General features: G+C 39.5%; 1 protein-coding gene across 4 annotated transcripts in view; it reads right to left on the bottom strand.

The window, feature by feature from the left end:
• Nucleotides 1-17,354, bottom strand: part of akap6 (A-kinase anchoring protein 6) — a 418,819-nt gene that overhangs the window by 187,955 nt on the left and 213,510 nt on the right. For all 4 annotated transcript variants that reach the window (XM_087989959.1, XM_043697890.2, XM_043697891.2 and 1 more), the window contains exon 8: nucleotides 14,939-15,102. In XM_087989959.1, the coding sequence (XP_087846085.1) occupies nucleotides 14,939-15,102 (164 nt within the window). The remainder of the gene's footprint in view (nucleotides 1-14,938; nucleotides 15,103-17,354) is intronic.

Here is a 17,354-nt window from a genome sequence, read left to right on the forward strand (position 1 = left end):
TCAGAAATGCTTTCTTTTTAGGTGAGACATTGAACACTAGCAAAAATAAATGATGATGTTGTACTGTTCAAAGGAGAGCAGAGTTCCTCTGCCAATGTGCTCATCAGCAAGTAACAACAGCAAAAAAATGCTTGTGGGATGATTCTGAGCCTAATTGCATTTGTCCACAAAATGCACTGACTACATCTGAAACAAAAGGACGATGACTGTACTTTAAACAAAACATATTTCCTGCAATGCATTTTGGAGACATTGTAAAGGACATGAAAGACTGAAATGCAACTTATTTTGTTCTCTTTCTTTGATGATATGGCCATGGTTTTCCACATCTTCTGACCAATGGAAACATCCTCACATCACAGACAAATATTGCTCCCAACACAAAACAACCACAAGACATAACACTGCAGTATGAGGTTTAGTCTGTCATGCGATCCTGCTCATTTTGTTATGGACTGTATTCAGTTTCACCTACAGCAATCACGAGTAAAGCTCCCAAAAGCCAAAAAACTTAGGATTGCATGCTATCTTCTTTATTTTATTCCAAGATTTTCATATTTTCAGAAGATTGAGGACAAAATCCAACACAGAGCAACATTTATTAAAAGCTATATATTCTAATGAAATAATTTTTGTTGACTTTGTTACTTTCTTAAATATAACAATATATGTTAGAGGAAGATTTATGAGAAATTTATCATCTTATTTCCTGTTCTGTAAAGTGGAACCTGCTGATGAGACTTTGGAGACTAATCTCAAGAGCCCCCAAAACAGGTAGAAGGTCATGATGTACAATTAGCCCTTGCCTGCTGACTGCAATGCAGACAATATGGCAGCTGTCTATTGTAGCTTTAAATTTAATGGGGTTGGTAATTATTGAGGATATCAATGAATTCTTCAAATTCTACTTGAGAGACAGTCCAAATACCTCAACACAAATACAGAAGGAATGTTACTATATGACTGCATCATTTAATGAAGAAGTTAGTGAAGATTAAAAAGTGACCCCTTAAAACTTCATTCTTCAAATGGAAGAATTGCAATTGATATGTGGGCCTGTATTTCTACCTCACCAAATTGAAAACAAAGTATGACCTCGGCATTGTCATTTCCTACACAAAGTAAAATCAGAAGTAAAATCAGACATGGATGCCAATCAGTTGGCTAGTAACGAAGATTTAATTTCTATAAAGATTCCTTGATGAAATTTGTTGAATACCAAAAAATTAGATTTTGATAGTTTCCAAAAATGAGGAGCCATTTCATGGATTTTAACAAATTGTGCGGAATGTTAACAAAATCCAATTTCAGCATCCCTGGAACATACTACAGGATTGTAGTCAGGTATCTCATAAAGACAAGTAAAGTTTGATGAGAAGAAGACTTGTAAAATCAGATGTCTGTCGGCAAAGCAATTTTTTCAGGCTTTATGGACTTTTTAAAAAAGTCATTAATAGGATGAGGGCGTCACTTGCTTGGCCAGCATTTGTTGCCTGGATGACATTGCTGTTGGTCTGGAGTTACATGTAGACCAGGCCACGTAAGGATGGCTATTTTCTTCTCTAAATGACATTAGTGAACCAAATGGGTTTTTTCCGACAATCTTGACACTTAACTCCAGATTTTTATTGGATTTAAATTCCACCACCTGCCATGGTAGGATTTTAGCCCTGATTCCTATAACATTACATGGGTCTCTGGATTAACAGCCTATTGATAATACCACTCAGCCATCACCACCCCATGATCCAAAGAATAGAAAATTCAATGGTTACCAGGTTTCACAGTATTCCAAATATTAGATGCCTGCATCAACATAACTGAAGGATTAAAGACAGATAGAATGGAGCTGAAAGCGTGTTTGTAAATCCAATTTTATATCCAAAAACAAAATGAAACAATGATAATGAATGAATCAATTTCAGAATTACCCAAGGATAAGTTAATGGATGCTTTAGATATAATTCCAAGTAGCATTATGTAGTAAATTGCCCAGAGCAAAGAGGCCGAGGGTTTGAAATGACACAAAAAACATAATTCTGAAAAGAGGATGATAAGTTTGAACTGATTATATGAGTCACAGAGAGTTTTAATTCTGTAACTGAAATTATTAACAACAGTCATCCTTAATTGTGCAGGAAATACTTCCAGTGCATGACATGTAGATTGGTTAAAACATTATCCTCACTCACTAAGTATTGATGGTGATGCAAAAGCTTTAAAAAAAACTGATGTGCTGAATGTTGATAAAAGTACTGCTCAAGAATGTAAGAAATAAGAGTTATGCAGGCCATTGAGGATTCTCCACCGATCAATAAGATCATAGCTGACCTGATTGTGGCCTTTCTGCCTGTCTCCCATAACCATGACTCTCTTGACAATGAAAAATCTAATTAGCCTTGAAGACAACAAATGACCCAACTTTTACTGCTTGCTTGGGAAAAGAAACCAAACATGAATGACCCATCCTAAATATGAGATGCATTCTTTTGCAACATTGCACACAAGCAGATTTGACAATGATCATAGAACATAGATAGAACATAGAACATTACAGCGCAGTCCAGGTCCTTCAGCCCATGATGTTGCACCAACTGGTGAAACCAATCTGAAGCCCAACCAACCTACACTATTACATTTTCATCCATAACTTTATCCAATGCCCATTTAAATGCCCTTAAAGTTGGCGAGTCAACTACTGTTGCAGGCAAGGTGTTCCACGCCCCTTCTACTCTCTGAGTAAAGAAACTACCTCTGATATCTTGTCCTATATCTATCACCCCTCAATTTAATGCTATGTCCCTTTGTACTAGCCGTCACTATCCAAAGAAAAAGGCTCTCACTGTCCACCCTATCTAAACCTCTGATTATCTTGTATATCTCAATTAAGTCACCTCTCAACCATCTTCTCTCTAATGAAGACAGCCTCAAGTCCCTCAGCCTTTCTTCATAAGACCTTCCCTCCAGACCAGGCAACATCCCAGTAAATCTCCTCTGAATACTTTCCAAAACTTCCACAATCTTCCGATAAGGAGGTGACCAGAACTGTACGCAATACTCTACGTGCGGCTGCACCAGAGTTTTGTACAGCTGCAGCATGACCTCGTGGCTCCGAAACTCAATCCTTCTACCAATAAAAGCTAACACACTGTATGCCTTCTTAACAACACTATCAACTTGGGTGGCAACTTTCAGCGATTTATGCACATGGACACTGAGATCTCTCTTCTCATCTACACTATCAAGAATCTTACCATTAGCCCAGTATTCTGTTTTCCTGTTGCTCCTTCCAAAGTGTATAACCTCACACTTTTCCACATTAAACTCCATGTGCCACCTCTTAGCCCAGCTCTGCAGCTTATCTAGGTCCCTTTGTAACCTGCAACATCCTTCAGCACTACCCACAACTCTACCGACCTTAGTGTCATCTGCAAATTCACTAACCCATCCTTCTACACCCTCATCTCGGTCATTTACAAAAATGACAAACAGCAGTGATCCCAGAACAAATCCTTGTGGTAATATCCAGTAACTGAACTCCAGGATGGACATTTCCCATCAACTACCACCCTCTGCCTTCTTTCAACTAGCCAATTTCTGATCCAAACTGCCAAAGCCCTCTCAATCCCATGCCTCTATATTTTCTGCAATAGCCTACTGTTGGGAACCTTATCAAACATTTTGCTGAAATCCATATATACCACGTCAATCGCTTTACCCTCATCCACCTGTTTTATTACCTTCTCGAAGAACTCAATAAGGTTTGTGAGGTACAACTTACCCTTCATGAAACCGTATTGACTATCCCTAATCAACTTATTCCTTTCTAGATGATTATAAATTCTATCATTCCTAATCTTTTCCAACACTTTACCCACAACCGAAGTAAGACTCTCTGGTCTATAATTACCAGCGTTGGCTCTACTCCCCTTCTTGAACAAGGGGACAACATTTGCTATCTTCCAGTCATCTGACACTATTCCTATACACAATGACAACATAAAGTTCAAAGCCAAAGGCTCTGCAATGTCCTCCCTGGCTTCCCAGAGAAACCTCGGATAAATCCCATCCATCCCAAGGACGTATCTCTTCCTATACTATCCAGAATTGCTAACACCTCTTTGTGGATCTCAATACCATCTAGGGTCAAGAGTAATGGTGCTGGAAATGCACAGCAGATCAGGCAGCATCCGAGCAGCAGGAAAATCGACGTTTCAGACAGGAGCCCTCCATCGGAATTTCATCTTGTCTAGTAGCCTGTATCTCAGCATTCTCTTCAACAACATTGTCTTTTTCCAGTGTGAATACCGACAAAAAATATTTGTTTAGCACTTCTCCTATCTCCTCAGACTGCACGCACAATTTCCCACTGCTGTCCTTGATTGGCCCTAATTTTACTCTTGTCATTCTTTTATTCCTGACATACCTATAGAAAGCTTTCGGGGTTTCCTTGATCTTATATTCCAATGACTTCTCATGTCCCCTCCTGCCTCTTCATAGCTCTCTTTAGGTCTTTCCTGGCCAACTTGTAGCTCTCAAGCCTTCACACCTCATCCTTACATAAGCTTTCTTCTTCCTCTTGACAAGAGATTCAATTTCTTTAGTAAACCATGGCTCATTCACTCCACCACTTCTCCCTGCCTGACAGGTACATGCTTATCAAGGACACGCAGTAGCTGTTCCTTGAATAAGCACATTCCAATTGTGCTCATCTCCTGCAGCTTGCTTCCCCAGCCACTGTGGGTGGCATAGTGGCTCAGTGGTTAGCACTGCTGCATCACAGCACCAGGGTCCCAGGTTCAATTCCAGCCTCGGGCGACTGTCTGTGTGAAGTTTGCACATTCTCCCTGTGTCTGCGTGGGTTTTCTCCGGGTGCTCTGGTTTCCTCCCACAGTCCAAAGATGTGCATGTTAGGTGAATTGGCCAAGTTAAATTGCCCATAGTGTTAGATGCGTTAGTCAGAGGGAAATGGGTCTGGGTGGGTTACTCTTTGGAGGGTCGGTGTGGACTGGTTGGGCTGAAGGGCCTTGTTTCCACGCTGTAGGGAACCTAATTAATCCGATGCATCCTAAATCCTGCTTACTTGCATCATAATTGCCTTTCCCCCAGCTATAACTCTTGCCTGTGTTATATACCTATCCCTTTTCATTGCTAGAGTAAACATAACCGAATTGTGGTTACTATCACCAAAGTGTGCACTTGCCTCCAAATCTAACACCTGGCCAGATGCATTACCCAGTATCAAATCCAATGTGACCTCACACCTTGTTGGCCAGTCTACATACTGTGTCAGGAAACCCTCTTCCATACACTGGACAAAAACTGACCTATCTAAAGTACTTGAACTATAGTATTTCAAGTCAATATTTTGAAAATTACGTCCCCCATAACAACGACCCTGTTACTCTCGCTCCTATCCAGAACCATTTTTGCTATCCTTTCTTCTACATCTCTTGAGCTATTGGGAGACTCATAGAAAACTCCTAACTTGGTGACCTCTTCTTTCCTGTTTCTAACCTCAGCCCATATACCTCAGTGGACAAGTCCTCAAAACTTCCTTTCTGCCACTATAATACTGTCCTTGACTAACAATGCCACACCCTCTCCCCCTTTTACCATCTTACCTCTTCTTACTGAAATATCTGAACCCCAGAACCTGCAACAACCATTCCTGTCCCTGCTGTATCTATGTCTCCAAAATGGCCACAACATCAAAGTCCCAGATACCAACCTAAGCTGTAAATTCACCCACCTCATTCCGGATGTTCCTGACGTTGAAGTAGACACATTTCAAACCACCTCCCTGCTTGCTGGTTTACTCTTGCACCTTGAAACCTTATTTCTGACCTCACTACTCTCAACCTCCTGGCCACTGGAACTACAATTTGGGTTCCCATCCCCCTGCTAAACCTTCCCAAACATCATTAGCAAATTTCACACCCAGGGTATTGGTGCCCCTCTGATTCAGGTGTGGACCATCCTGTTTGTAGAGGTCCCACTTACCCCAGAATGAGCCCCAATTATCTAGATATCCAAAACCCTCCCTCCTGAACCATCCCTGTAGCCACATGCCCAACTCCCCTGTCTCCCTATTCCTTGCCTCGCTATCACGTGGCATGGGCAACAAATGAGAGATAACAACCTGTACCCCATGGCTTACCCCTGGTAAGTCACTCCCCCATCCAATAGTATCCAAAACAATACATTGAGGGGAACAGCCACAGGGGATCCCTGCACTGTCTGCCGGTTCCCTTTCCGTCCCCAGACTTTAACCCATCTGCCTTTTTCTTGTATCTGAGGTGGGACTACCTTCCTATAACTCCCCTCAAAAACCCTCTCAGCTTCCCGAATGATCCGAAGGTCATCCAGCTCCAGCTCCAGTTCCCTAACACAGTTTTCGAGGAGCTGGAATTGGGTACACTTCCCGCAGCTGAAGTCAGCAGGGACACTAGTGGTGACCCTTACCTCCCACATTCTGCAGGAGGAACATTCAACTACCCTAACCTCCATTCCCTATTCTAAGTTCTGAAAGAGACTATTGAAAAATAAAAAATTCTGAAAGAGACTATTGAAAAATAAAAAATAAAAAAAAAGTTACCTTAGCAAGCTGGCACAGAGAACCATTTTGTTTTGGTTAGAGGAGGAAGATGGGTGGGAGACACTAGCTTAGTAGTGTTTCAGGTAAAGCAACCACCCAAATATATTACCCCACTTACCCAGCAGTCCCATTCTGCTCCTGCTCAGTGTGCCTGGTCATTGAAGAGAGTAGTGATTTCTTTGGCAAAGTTGGAATACTGATTTTGTCTCTAGTGAGAAACCTATGCTTTTGAGCAAACATTCTGTGAAAATGTACAATTGAAACCTGTCATATTGAAAAGCAATTAATTTTGGAAAATTGATTGATCTGAAATTTACCATGATAGCATCCCATTAATGACCTGATATTTCTCACTCAACTGGTTTGCATGTCTTAATGGTATCAGTGTTAAGATCAACAGATAAAAATGAAGAGAAGAGATTCATTCAAAATTCATCCCACTTTTAATGGCACTACACTAACTCCTCTCGATTTCTGGGCAGCAGGCAATGCCACAGGTTGTTACCTGCACATCTTGCTTGGTGTTCTTAACTGATTAACAAATAAAATAATGCTCCAAATATCTAACTGCACAGAAAATTTGCCGACCCCACTTGTCAATGGGAGAACTTCTGTTAAAACTCACAAATGTGGTTGAAGAAGAATATTTGAGGTTCACAGAAAAGATTAGAGAAAATTATAAAATTTGCAAGAAGTAGCAAAATATGCCATATCATACACTTTGCACTGACACATGATTTCAATGTGTGCCAAATCTCACTGTTAGTATCTAACTATACAGGTGATGATTGCATTCTTGGACAACCCCGCATTATAGAAAAATTGCACTTTAAAACAGTGCTTAAAGTGTTGGCGATGCAATCGCATTACAGCCAATACAGGTTTTAAAATTTCATGCTTTAGAAGCAGTGTCTCCAATTTGTCAACATGTTACAGCGAATTGGCATTAATGAAATGTGTTCTTGCAGAACGACTTGTACATTTAAGGGACATAACATATCAATATACCTGTAGAGATATGCTCATGGTATCATGGCATGTAACAATGGTATAAAGTTCTTGGACTTGGTCTTAACTCAGGTCACTTAAAGCATGACACATTATGAAAAATGTGCTCTTTTGCTGTAACCGAATAGGTTATTACAAGGCCAAACACTCACAAATGTGGTTGAAGAAGAATAATGGCACTACACTAACTCCTCTCGATTTCTGAGCAGCAGGCAATGCCACAGGTTGTTACCTGCACATCTTGCTTGGTGTTCTTAACTGATTAACAAACACTTGTATCTGAGAATGTAATATTTAAATATAATAGCCAGCTGTAATAAATATCTGTTGGATCCTTGAATATGGTATTGTCTAATTCTAGTTTATGTTACAACGTATAACTTAAGCATTATCAGGTAAAATATCCTGCTCAAGGCAAAGCCCATATCATGATTAACAGTGGTGGCCATTTGTGCAGAATTGATTCCAAGATCTCAATGGCAGATCCATTGCAAAATTAATGGAAGACCAACTGATCAACAGCACTGCATGTCATAGAGTGCACACAATCAGCAGCATCAGTTTCTGTGAGCACAGTAAACCATACAGATCTGCAGATAAGGGAAAGTGAGGACTGCAGATGTTGGAGATCAGAGTCAAGTGTGTAGTGCTAGAAAAGCACAGCAGGTCAGGCAATATCCGAGGAGTAGGAGAATCAACGTTTCGGGCATATGCCCTTCATCTGGAAAATTCATTCCTGATGAAGGACTTATGCCTGAAATGTTGATTCTCCTCCTCCTCAGATGCAGCCTGACCTGCTGTGCTTTTCCAGATCTGCAGATAGCTGCTTGACCAGTCAGAAGACAACCAATTCATTTCTGGTGAAAATCAAAGTTCTTGTAAGTTACGAGAAATTTCTAACATTGCCTTAATGTAAAATAAAAAAGGCTGAAGTTACAAATATAAACAAAACTAAATAAGTGAGAACCTTATTTCTTTCAAAAAAAGAGAAAAAGCCCAATAGCTTCCTGTTCTAATTTTAAAAATAGTCAGTTCAATGGTTATAAAAGCACTGCTCTCTGAAAATAAAGTACAGCTTAAAAGAAACTTTAAAAAATGCTTCCCTTCATAAAGAAGGCTTAGCTCGGTCCAGCCCTCCATTGGTTCTAATTATCTTCCTTCAAACTGGTGCCAAAATTAAACAAAAGCCTGCATGAGACCATCATTACTATTTGACTTGAATGGCACGTAAAAGCAGAAATATGCAACTGCAAACCTGCAATCTGAAATCTGAAGACTAGTCCTTAAACCAAGATTCTTAAAGAGACTATGAGCATTAAAGTTAAATTCTCATCTTTAGGTGGCCCAAAGAACACAAAGTTAGCTATCTTCAACAGTGCTTCATTCACACATTGCCCTGATAGGTGTTCAGGGTTTCGTAGTTTATCTTAAGGATGAGAAAGGAAAATATTATGAGGAATCTTCCAGATCTAGATGCAGAAAGGGAATTAATTAAGTAGGGTGATGGTATACCACTGCCTGCCACCAATCAAATTTCATCCTGTATGGAAAGACCCACACTTGACCTTTCTGCTCTGCTGCCAATTGAGGCCCTGAAGTAGTCAATTAGGTAAAGGCCTATTTCTACCTGGGGTGCAATTATTTCTGTTCCAGATGAGATGAGGAAGAGCATAGGACAGAAACTTGATGAGGAGGGGTGATAACAGATCAAAACACCATTGCTTTACCATCTCTATTCAAATTAAGTTGTGGGCAGGAAAACCAAAGCTTACTATTGGTATTGCTCACAGCACTTTTGGTGCTGTTGATGATGTGAGTGCTGCTCTTGTTCTTTTTCAGAGGCAGAAGGTAGGGTTTCATAATCTGCATTCATGCTCGAGACTTGAGGATAGACAAGTCCCCCGGGTCTGACGGGATATATCCTAGGATTATGTGGGAAGCAAGAGAGGAAATTGCAGTACCGTTGGCAATGATCTTTTCGTCTTCACTGGCAACGGGGGTGGTACCAGGGGACTGGAGAGTAGCGAATGTTGTGCCCCTGTTCAAAAAAGGGAATAGGGATAACCCCGGGAATTACAGGCCTGTTAGTCTTACTTCTGTGGTAGGCAAAGTAATGGAAACGGTACTGAGGGATAGGATTTATGAGTATCTGGAAAGACACTGCTTGATTAGGGACAGCCAGCACGGATTTGTGAAGGGTAGGTCTTGCCTTACAAGTCTTATTGAATTCTTCGAGGAGGTGACCAAGCATGTGGATGAGGGTAGAGCAGTGGATGTAGTGTACATGGATTTTAGTAAGGCATTTGATAAGGTTCCCCATGGTAGGCTTATGCGGAAAGTCAGGAGGCATGGGATAGAGGGAAATTTGGCCAATTGGATAGAAAACTGGCTAACCGGTCGAAGGCAGAGAGTGGTGGTAGATGGTAAATATTCAGCCTGGAGCCCAGTTACAAGTGGAGTTCCGCAGGGATCAGTTCTGGGTTCTCTGCTGTTTGTAATTTTTATTAATGACTTAGATGAGGGAGTCGAAGGGTGGGTCAGTAAATTTGCAGATGATACGAAGATAGGTGGAGTTGTGGACAGTGAGGAGGGCTGTTGTCGGCTGCAGAGGGACTTAGATATGATGCAGAGCTGGGCTGAGGAGTGGCAGATGGAGTTCAACCCTGCCAAGTGTGAGGTTGTCCATTTTGGAAGAACAAATAAGAATGCGGAATACAGGGTTAATGGTAGGGTTCTTAGTCAGGTGGAGGAACAGAGGGATCTTGGGGTCTATGTACATAGATCTTTGAAGGTTGCCACTCAGGTGGATAGAGTTTGTAAGAAGGCCTATGGAGTATTATCGTTCATTAGCAGAGGGATTGAATTCAAGAGTCGTGAAGTGATGTTGCAGCTGTACAGGACTTTGGTTAGGCCACAGTTGGAGTACTGTGTGCAGTTCTGGTCGCCTCACTTTAGGAAAGATGTGGAAGCTTTGGAGAGGGTGCAGAGAAGATTTACCAGGATGTTGCCTGGAATGGAGAGGAAGTCGTACGAGGATAGGTTGAGAGTTCTCGGCCTTTTCTCGTTGGAACGGCGAAGGATGAGGGGTGACTTGATAGAGATTTATAAGATGATCAGAGGAATAGATAGAGTAGACAGTCAAAAACTTTTTCCCCGGGTACAACAGAGTGTTACAAGGGGACATAAATTTAAGGTGAAGGTAGAAGGTATAGGGGAGATGTCAGGGGTGGGTTCTTTACCCAGAGAGTGGTGGGGGCATGGAATGCGCTGCCCGTGGGAGTGGTAGAGTCGGAATCATTGGCGACCTTTAAGCGGCATTTGGATAGGTACATGGATGGGTACTTAATCTAGGTTAGAAGTTCGGCACAACATCGTGGGCCGAAGGGCCTGTTCTGTGCTGTATTGTTCTATGTTCTATGTTCTATGAGACAAGTGATGTCAGCAAAATGCACTTCAGGTCATGTAACTTCCAAGAATTTGTTCGTTAACCTGTAAGAACACGCTCTCAGGCAGGGTTTTCATATTTAACTGCTTGAAGACTTTCCAACCGACAACTTCACTGAAGAAGCGTTCCCTGCCCTGCACTTGCTTCACTGACTCTAGTGAGTTGCAAAGAGCTCAGGAAACCCATGCACTGCTCGCTAAAGCTAGAATCCACGGCTAAGGTCAAAGCTAATTACCGATTGAATATTTCAATGATTTTCCTCACAGCTACATGGTGGAAGAAGATGTGGTTGGGATGAGTGAAGACTGGGTTCCCTGTTCACCTGCAAAACAGTCTAGGTCAAAGCAGAAAGTAGGTAGGCTCTGTAAAGGTCCCGAGACCATTTTCAGGATTGAAGCCCACCTCTTCATGGCAAGTAAAATTCTGCTCATCATTTCTACTAACCTCTACTTGACAAACTACTGAGAATAGAAGGAAAAGTCTATTGAAAACAAGGTGGGAAACTAAAGCAATTTAATATTTTGTGGGGGAAACCGCACCTTACTTTCTCTCAGAAATGGCAAAGCAAATAATGTATCAATTCATAAATGAATTGTTAATAAATCAATGTTATATTTATATGGTCCCTGAAATCACACTACTTTACTAGCATCAAAACAGTTAACATTTTTGCATTGAATTGTTTTGTCAATTATCACAGTTACTTTGAATAGGTTAGCGTGTTCTATAAGAAGGGTTTTATAAAAACTCTACAAGCATACTTCTAATACATGATTTCAAGACCAAAGAAGTTTTAGAGATCATTGCTGATAGAATATTGATCTCAAACTTAAATATAATGTGTTTATATTTTAAATGTATATTGATCATGTGTCACTTTACAACTGTTGTAGTAAGGAGTCAATTTTGTGTTTCAATTTTGAGAGATAACTGATGTGAAATATTAATTATGCTCGTCATTTTATGGCAGAATTTTAAAATATACTTTGTCACTTGAAAATTTCATCTTGGTGCTTCATTTTAGATGTATGAAATTTATTGGATGTAGCAAAGTGCAAAGATGCTAACAGTTAAGGAGATAAAAACTGAGTAGCACTCAGCAAAATTGATAACTGGTGAGCACTGTCTGAACATGCTGGCTTTTTAAGTATGTAATTACTATTTGTAGTTGAATTGAGAAAAAGAGCAGCTAATACAACACTGACAAGAAGGACAAAGAGCAGCATGCAATATCAGCAAAGAGTAACATTGTAAACAGAAGTGGTCTTTATCGAACTAGAACAGCTGGAAGAGGGTGGGAGGGCAACTCTGAAGAAAAGTAGACTCAGAAATAAATATAAGGAACAGAAAAGAAAGTAGAAGTATGCATAAAGTACAACAGAAACAGGATGCAGCCAACAGAATCTGGAAGGAAAACTGATCAAACTAAGGAAACAGAAAGAGATAGCAGATGCATATGTGTCAAAACTGAGAAGATCTGAGGGTTGATATAATGAAGTTTTTAAGAAAAGCAGAATGCCCTAGTAAGCGTTATGTAGATGATCCTTTCAAGAAAAAAAATCACATGTTCATTAGGTTTGAAGTGAAAATCAGTTAGAACAAAATCAAGTACACATATATTACCAGCTGTTGAGCTACAAGGAGAAATTAACTAATTGACAGTTACATAAAACAGTTTTGAGTTCTGCCCTTACATCAAGGAATGTACATATAGCTGTGAAAATAATAATGAAAATAAAAATAAAATAATGAAATACAATAACAAATATCTCACAACAGACAATAATAATATTGGCTCTGGAAAGAAGAAGATGAAGAAATATATGATGCGAACAGTTTGCATGTCAACATAAGCAAAAATTGGATCAGCAACAGAAAGGAAGTCCAAGTTCCACATGCACTGTAAAAATCGAGAGATTTGCATCTTTAAAAGAGAGTTTTAATTGTTTCTGAGACTAAGACAAAAGGGCTTAAATTTCTAATAACTGTTCAAAGAATAGCCAGAAGAAGCAACTATAGAAATTAGTGGAAGGTTTCAGAACAGAAAATAATGACCAAATTGAGAGATGGATGGGGTGTTTGCATTGTAATAGTTCTACAGGCTTCAGCTACCCCACCTACTTTTAACATCAGTGAAATAAATAAAATCTGGGGCAACTGGTCACTGCGTTACAAAAACTAACCTTCTACTTTTGGTCATACATTTAAATGCCCAAAGTAAAAGGATAAGTATAGCCCTTTTTTTAAATTAAATAACTTCTGAGTGCTCAGAGAAACAAGTTTCATCTGCATATCATAGACTTAAATGAACAAAGTGTCACTGACAGATGTAACATAGAAGTTCATCTTCAAAGTGGCATTACAGCAATACTAAGATCTGTTCTCATGTTAGGTTTATCACACGCATACATCACAAGCTAGCTTTCCATTATTTTAAAGGCCTCAATGAAGTCTCTCTACATCCACACATTGCTACAGTGAAAAGATCCAACTCTCTTTCATGACAGATAATTCCAGGAAATGAAAAATATATTCCTTGAAAACAAATGTGACATCATTCGCTTGCCCATACAAAATGAATTTACTGATAGTTATACATACAATTAAACAGAATTAAGACATACTGGACATGTGGAAATCCCCACAAAACATCTACAGACTTGCTGATGATGCCAACTGACCAGATTTGAGGAGAAAGGAGAAAGGATATTGGAAATCTATGGTTGAAATAACAAAATATTGGAGTGTGCTGCATTAGGAGTAGGAAGGTTGCTTTGAGTAAGAGTAAAATCCTCATTTTATATTCACATATTTTTTTTTGCTAACATTAACAAACAGAGGAAAGTATATCTCAAAAGTGTATAATATATTTTGTATAAAGTCACACAGTTACTCTTTGAATAATTAGAGTCATAGAGTCACAGCATTGTACAGCACGGAAACAGACCCTTCGGTCCAACTCATCCGTGCTGACCAAGTATCTTAAATTAATCTAGTTCCATTTGGTCCATATCTCTCTAAACACTTCCTATTCATATATCCACCCAAATGCCTTTTAAATGTTGTAACTGTAACAACCTCCACTACCTCCTCTGGCAGCTTGTTTCAAACACACACCACTCTCTGTGTGGAAAAAGGTGCACCTTAGGTACCTTTTATAAATTTCCCCTCTCAGCTTAAATCTGTACCCTCTAGTTTTGGATACCCTTTAACCTGAGAAAAAGATCTTGGCTATTCACCTTGTCCATACCCCTCATGATTTTATAAATCTTTAGAAGATCACTCCTCAGCCTCCGACACTCCAGGGTAAATAGCCCCAGCCTATTCAGCCTCTCCCTATAGCTCAAACCCTCCAAACCAGGCAACATCTTTGTAAATCTTTTCTGAATCCTTTCAAATTTAACAATATCTTTCCTAAAGCAGGGAGACCAAACTTGAATGCATTATTCCAAATGTGGCCTAACCAAGGTCCTGTACAGCTGCAACATGACATCCCAAATCCAACATTCAGTTTTTAGACTAATAAAGGCTAGCATACCAAATACTTTCCTCACTACCCTGTCTATCTGAGACCCCACTTTCAAGGAACAAAGAGGTGGTAACTCTTTTAAAGCAAACTCAAAATTTGGTCAGTGTGGTACCTTGCTTCATTAATGTGCCCTATTCTAAGCCTCCAAGCAGCATCACTGCAGTTTTCAGGTATGTACATTGTACAAATATTTCCTGATGTTAACATGTGTTTGTGTTTGTACATTAACGAGAAAATAGAATTGTATAGTTGTTCTACTTCAAAAACACAATAACACTTGCTATAAATGGTGGCTGAAAATTAATAAATTGTTACACATTTAAAGTATCTCAAGACATGTTTGATATAACTAACTTACTATGGGGCTTCTAGATCCTTCTAAACCATCTGCAGTCACATCAGTTGCCAGTATCTCAGCTTTGATTATGTCCAGTGCTCGAAGAATCCAACTGTGCTGTCGTTTGATTTGTTTTTGTAGCTCCTGCCATTGACTTGTAATAATCTGCAGCATGTCTTTCAATCCTTCAAAGCAGAACAACTAGATATCAGCACTCAACAGAAGAAGCATAACACTAATAGCAATCAATTAACAAATGTTATGGGGAGACAGAATATCATATACCTTGCAGTTCCCCATAAATATTTCAATCAAGCCACATTTTACTTCTTCAAAGTTGAATTGAAACATCTAAAGAGAAAAGGATACCTCTAAACTTGTTTCCAATATGAATTCATGTAACCCTAGTTAACAAATAGCACCATGAAGTGCTATTTACATATTAAACTTGAAATGCGTTGAATCCTATGAAGTACGGAATCATAATGATGGAAAATATATTAAAAAAACCATGTTCCCTACTGTGATGGTTTTAGGTGAGGAATAGTACTACTTATTTCAGTATTGTATTGGCAATGCTTCAATGATTTGCCATAACCCAAACTTCTGAACAGTTCCCTGCTGTACTAATCAATACAGCATTTCAAACTCTTGGAACCTCTTAGGGTCTCATACTATCAAATTAGGTACAATGCTTAAGATTGGTATAAATTGTGCTGACTGAGAAGATTGAGACTACAAGACATACATTAATTTACAGACTCCACAATCATCTAAGATGCTGGCAGAAAATACTTTCATCTTCTGCTATATGCTGGACTCAAACAGATTCTCAGCGGGACTGACTGCACTGAGTTGTATCTTCAATCATGTTTTAACTCAATCTGACGACAGAAGAACAGTAGGCGAGAATACATTGTCAGATTTTAAAATAAAGTTCAAAATGCAATTTAAAACTATATTTTCTGTAATTTATAATACGAGTGAAGAGTGAAGTACTGGGTTTCTTTAGTGCTAGGATATAATGGGTTCATTTTAATTAAGTGCACAATAGAATCATAATATCATAGAATCCCTACAGTATGGATACAGGCCCTTTGGCCCAACAAGTCCATACCAACCCTCCGAAGAATAACCAGCCAGACCCATTCCCCAACCTATCACTCTACATTTACCCATAACTAACCCATAACCATTCCTGAAGAAGGGCTTATGCCTGAAACGTCGATTCTCCTGTTCCCTGGATGCTGCCTGACCTGCTGCGCTTTTCCAGCAACACATTTCCATAACTAATGCACCTAACCTACACAACCTGAACGCTATGGGCAATTTAGCATGGTCAATTCATCTAACCTGCACAAGGTGGCAACACATAAGATAAAGTGGAACACTGGGATTTAGACCTTTCTGTAAAATCAACAAGAAAATATTATGTTTAACTAAACAAAATGTTACGTAAATATCTCTTTGACTGCTGTTGCTACTAATATCTTGAGATTAATTTCACATCATGGGCAGAATCTTATTAAGGGATTTGAGGATTTCCTGCTGGCTACAGAACTGGTCCTAGCATCTCAGGATGGAGGAACAAGCAGATAACAGCTGAGTGTCATTGTAGGTGGTGGGGAGCATCCCATGGGGTGGGGGTCATAAAGCCAGAATGAATGGCAGTGGTCATGCATAGGTTAATGCTGGTTGAGGGATTCCCCCACCCAATAACAGTCTGTCTGCAGTGGTAACTTGTTATTATCCAACTTGGAACTGATTCAGCTTCATTGGAAAGACTAACGATTGTTTAAGGGCCTCATTTGGTGATGGAATAGAAAAGACAAGCTTTGGTTTTCCCACCCATAACTTAATTTGAATAGAGTTGGTAAAGCAATGGTGTTCTGATATGTTATCACCCCTCCTAATCAAGTTTCTGTCCCATGCTGCCTCTGGACTGGAAGATTCGGTCCAAACCTTTTAAAACTCCTTCATCTGTTATTGAAACAAACAAACTCTTATTCAGACCCAATTAAAAGAAGAATATTCCTTGAGTAGCATCTCTGAACTGTCAATCAATATGTGAACTCAGAATCTTTGCAGAAATAATTGTAGCTTTTCAGACAAGCATTAATAATATGGATGAATGTAACAAAATAAACTATTTAAATGGCATGACCAGATGTTTTCTTTTTCCTTACCTGGGTTTTCAATCTAAGGAGTCCAGCAGAGGATTATTTTAACTCTCAATGACAGTTGCAGCCTGTTTTCTCTTTTTGGTTGACAGTTAAGAAGGGCTACAAAAGGATTATTAATCTCTAATTGGGTCTGAATGGGAGCTGTTTGTTTCAATCATCTTTTTATCACTTTTTTTTTGGAAAATTCATCTGATCTGCAGAGACTGGTCTTTTTTGTATTGTGAGATTGTGTCTGCGTATGGGATTAAGGTTAT

This window comes from Chiloscyllium plagiosum, unplaced genomic scaffold (genome assembly GCF_037043375.1).
Source record: "Chiloscyllium plagiosum isolate Xiang-an unplaced genomic scaffold, Cpla_swu_hap1 HiC_scaffold_8, whole genome shotgun sequence".
Classification (NCBI taxonomy): Eukaryota; Metazoa; Chordata; class Chondrichthyes; order Orectolobiformes; family Hemiscylliidae; genus Chiloscyllium; species Chiloscyllium plagiosum.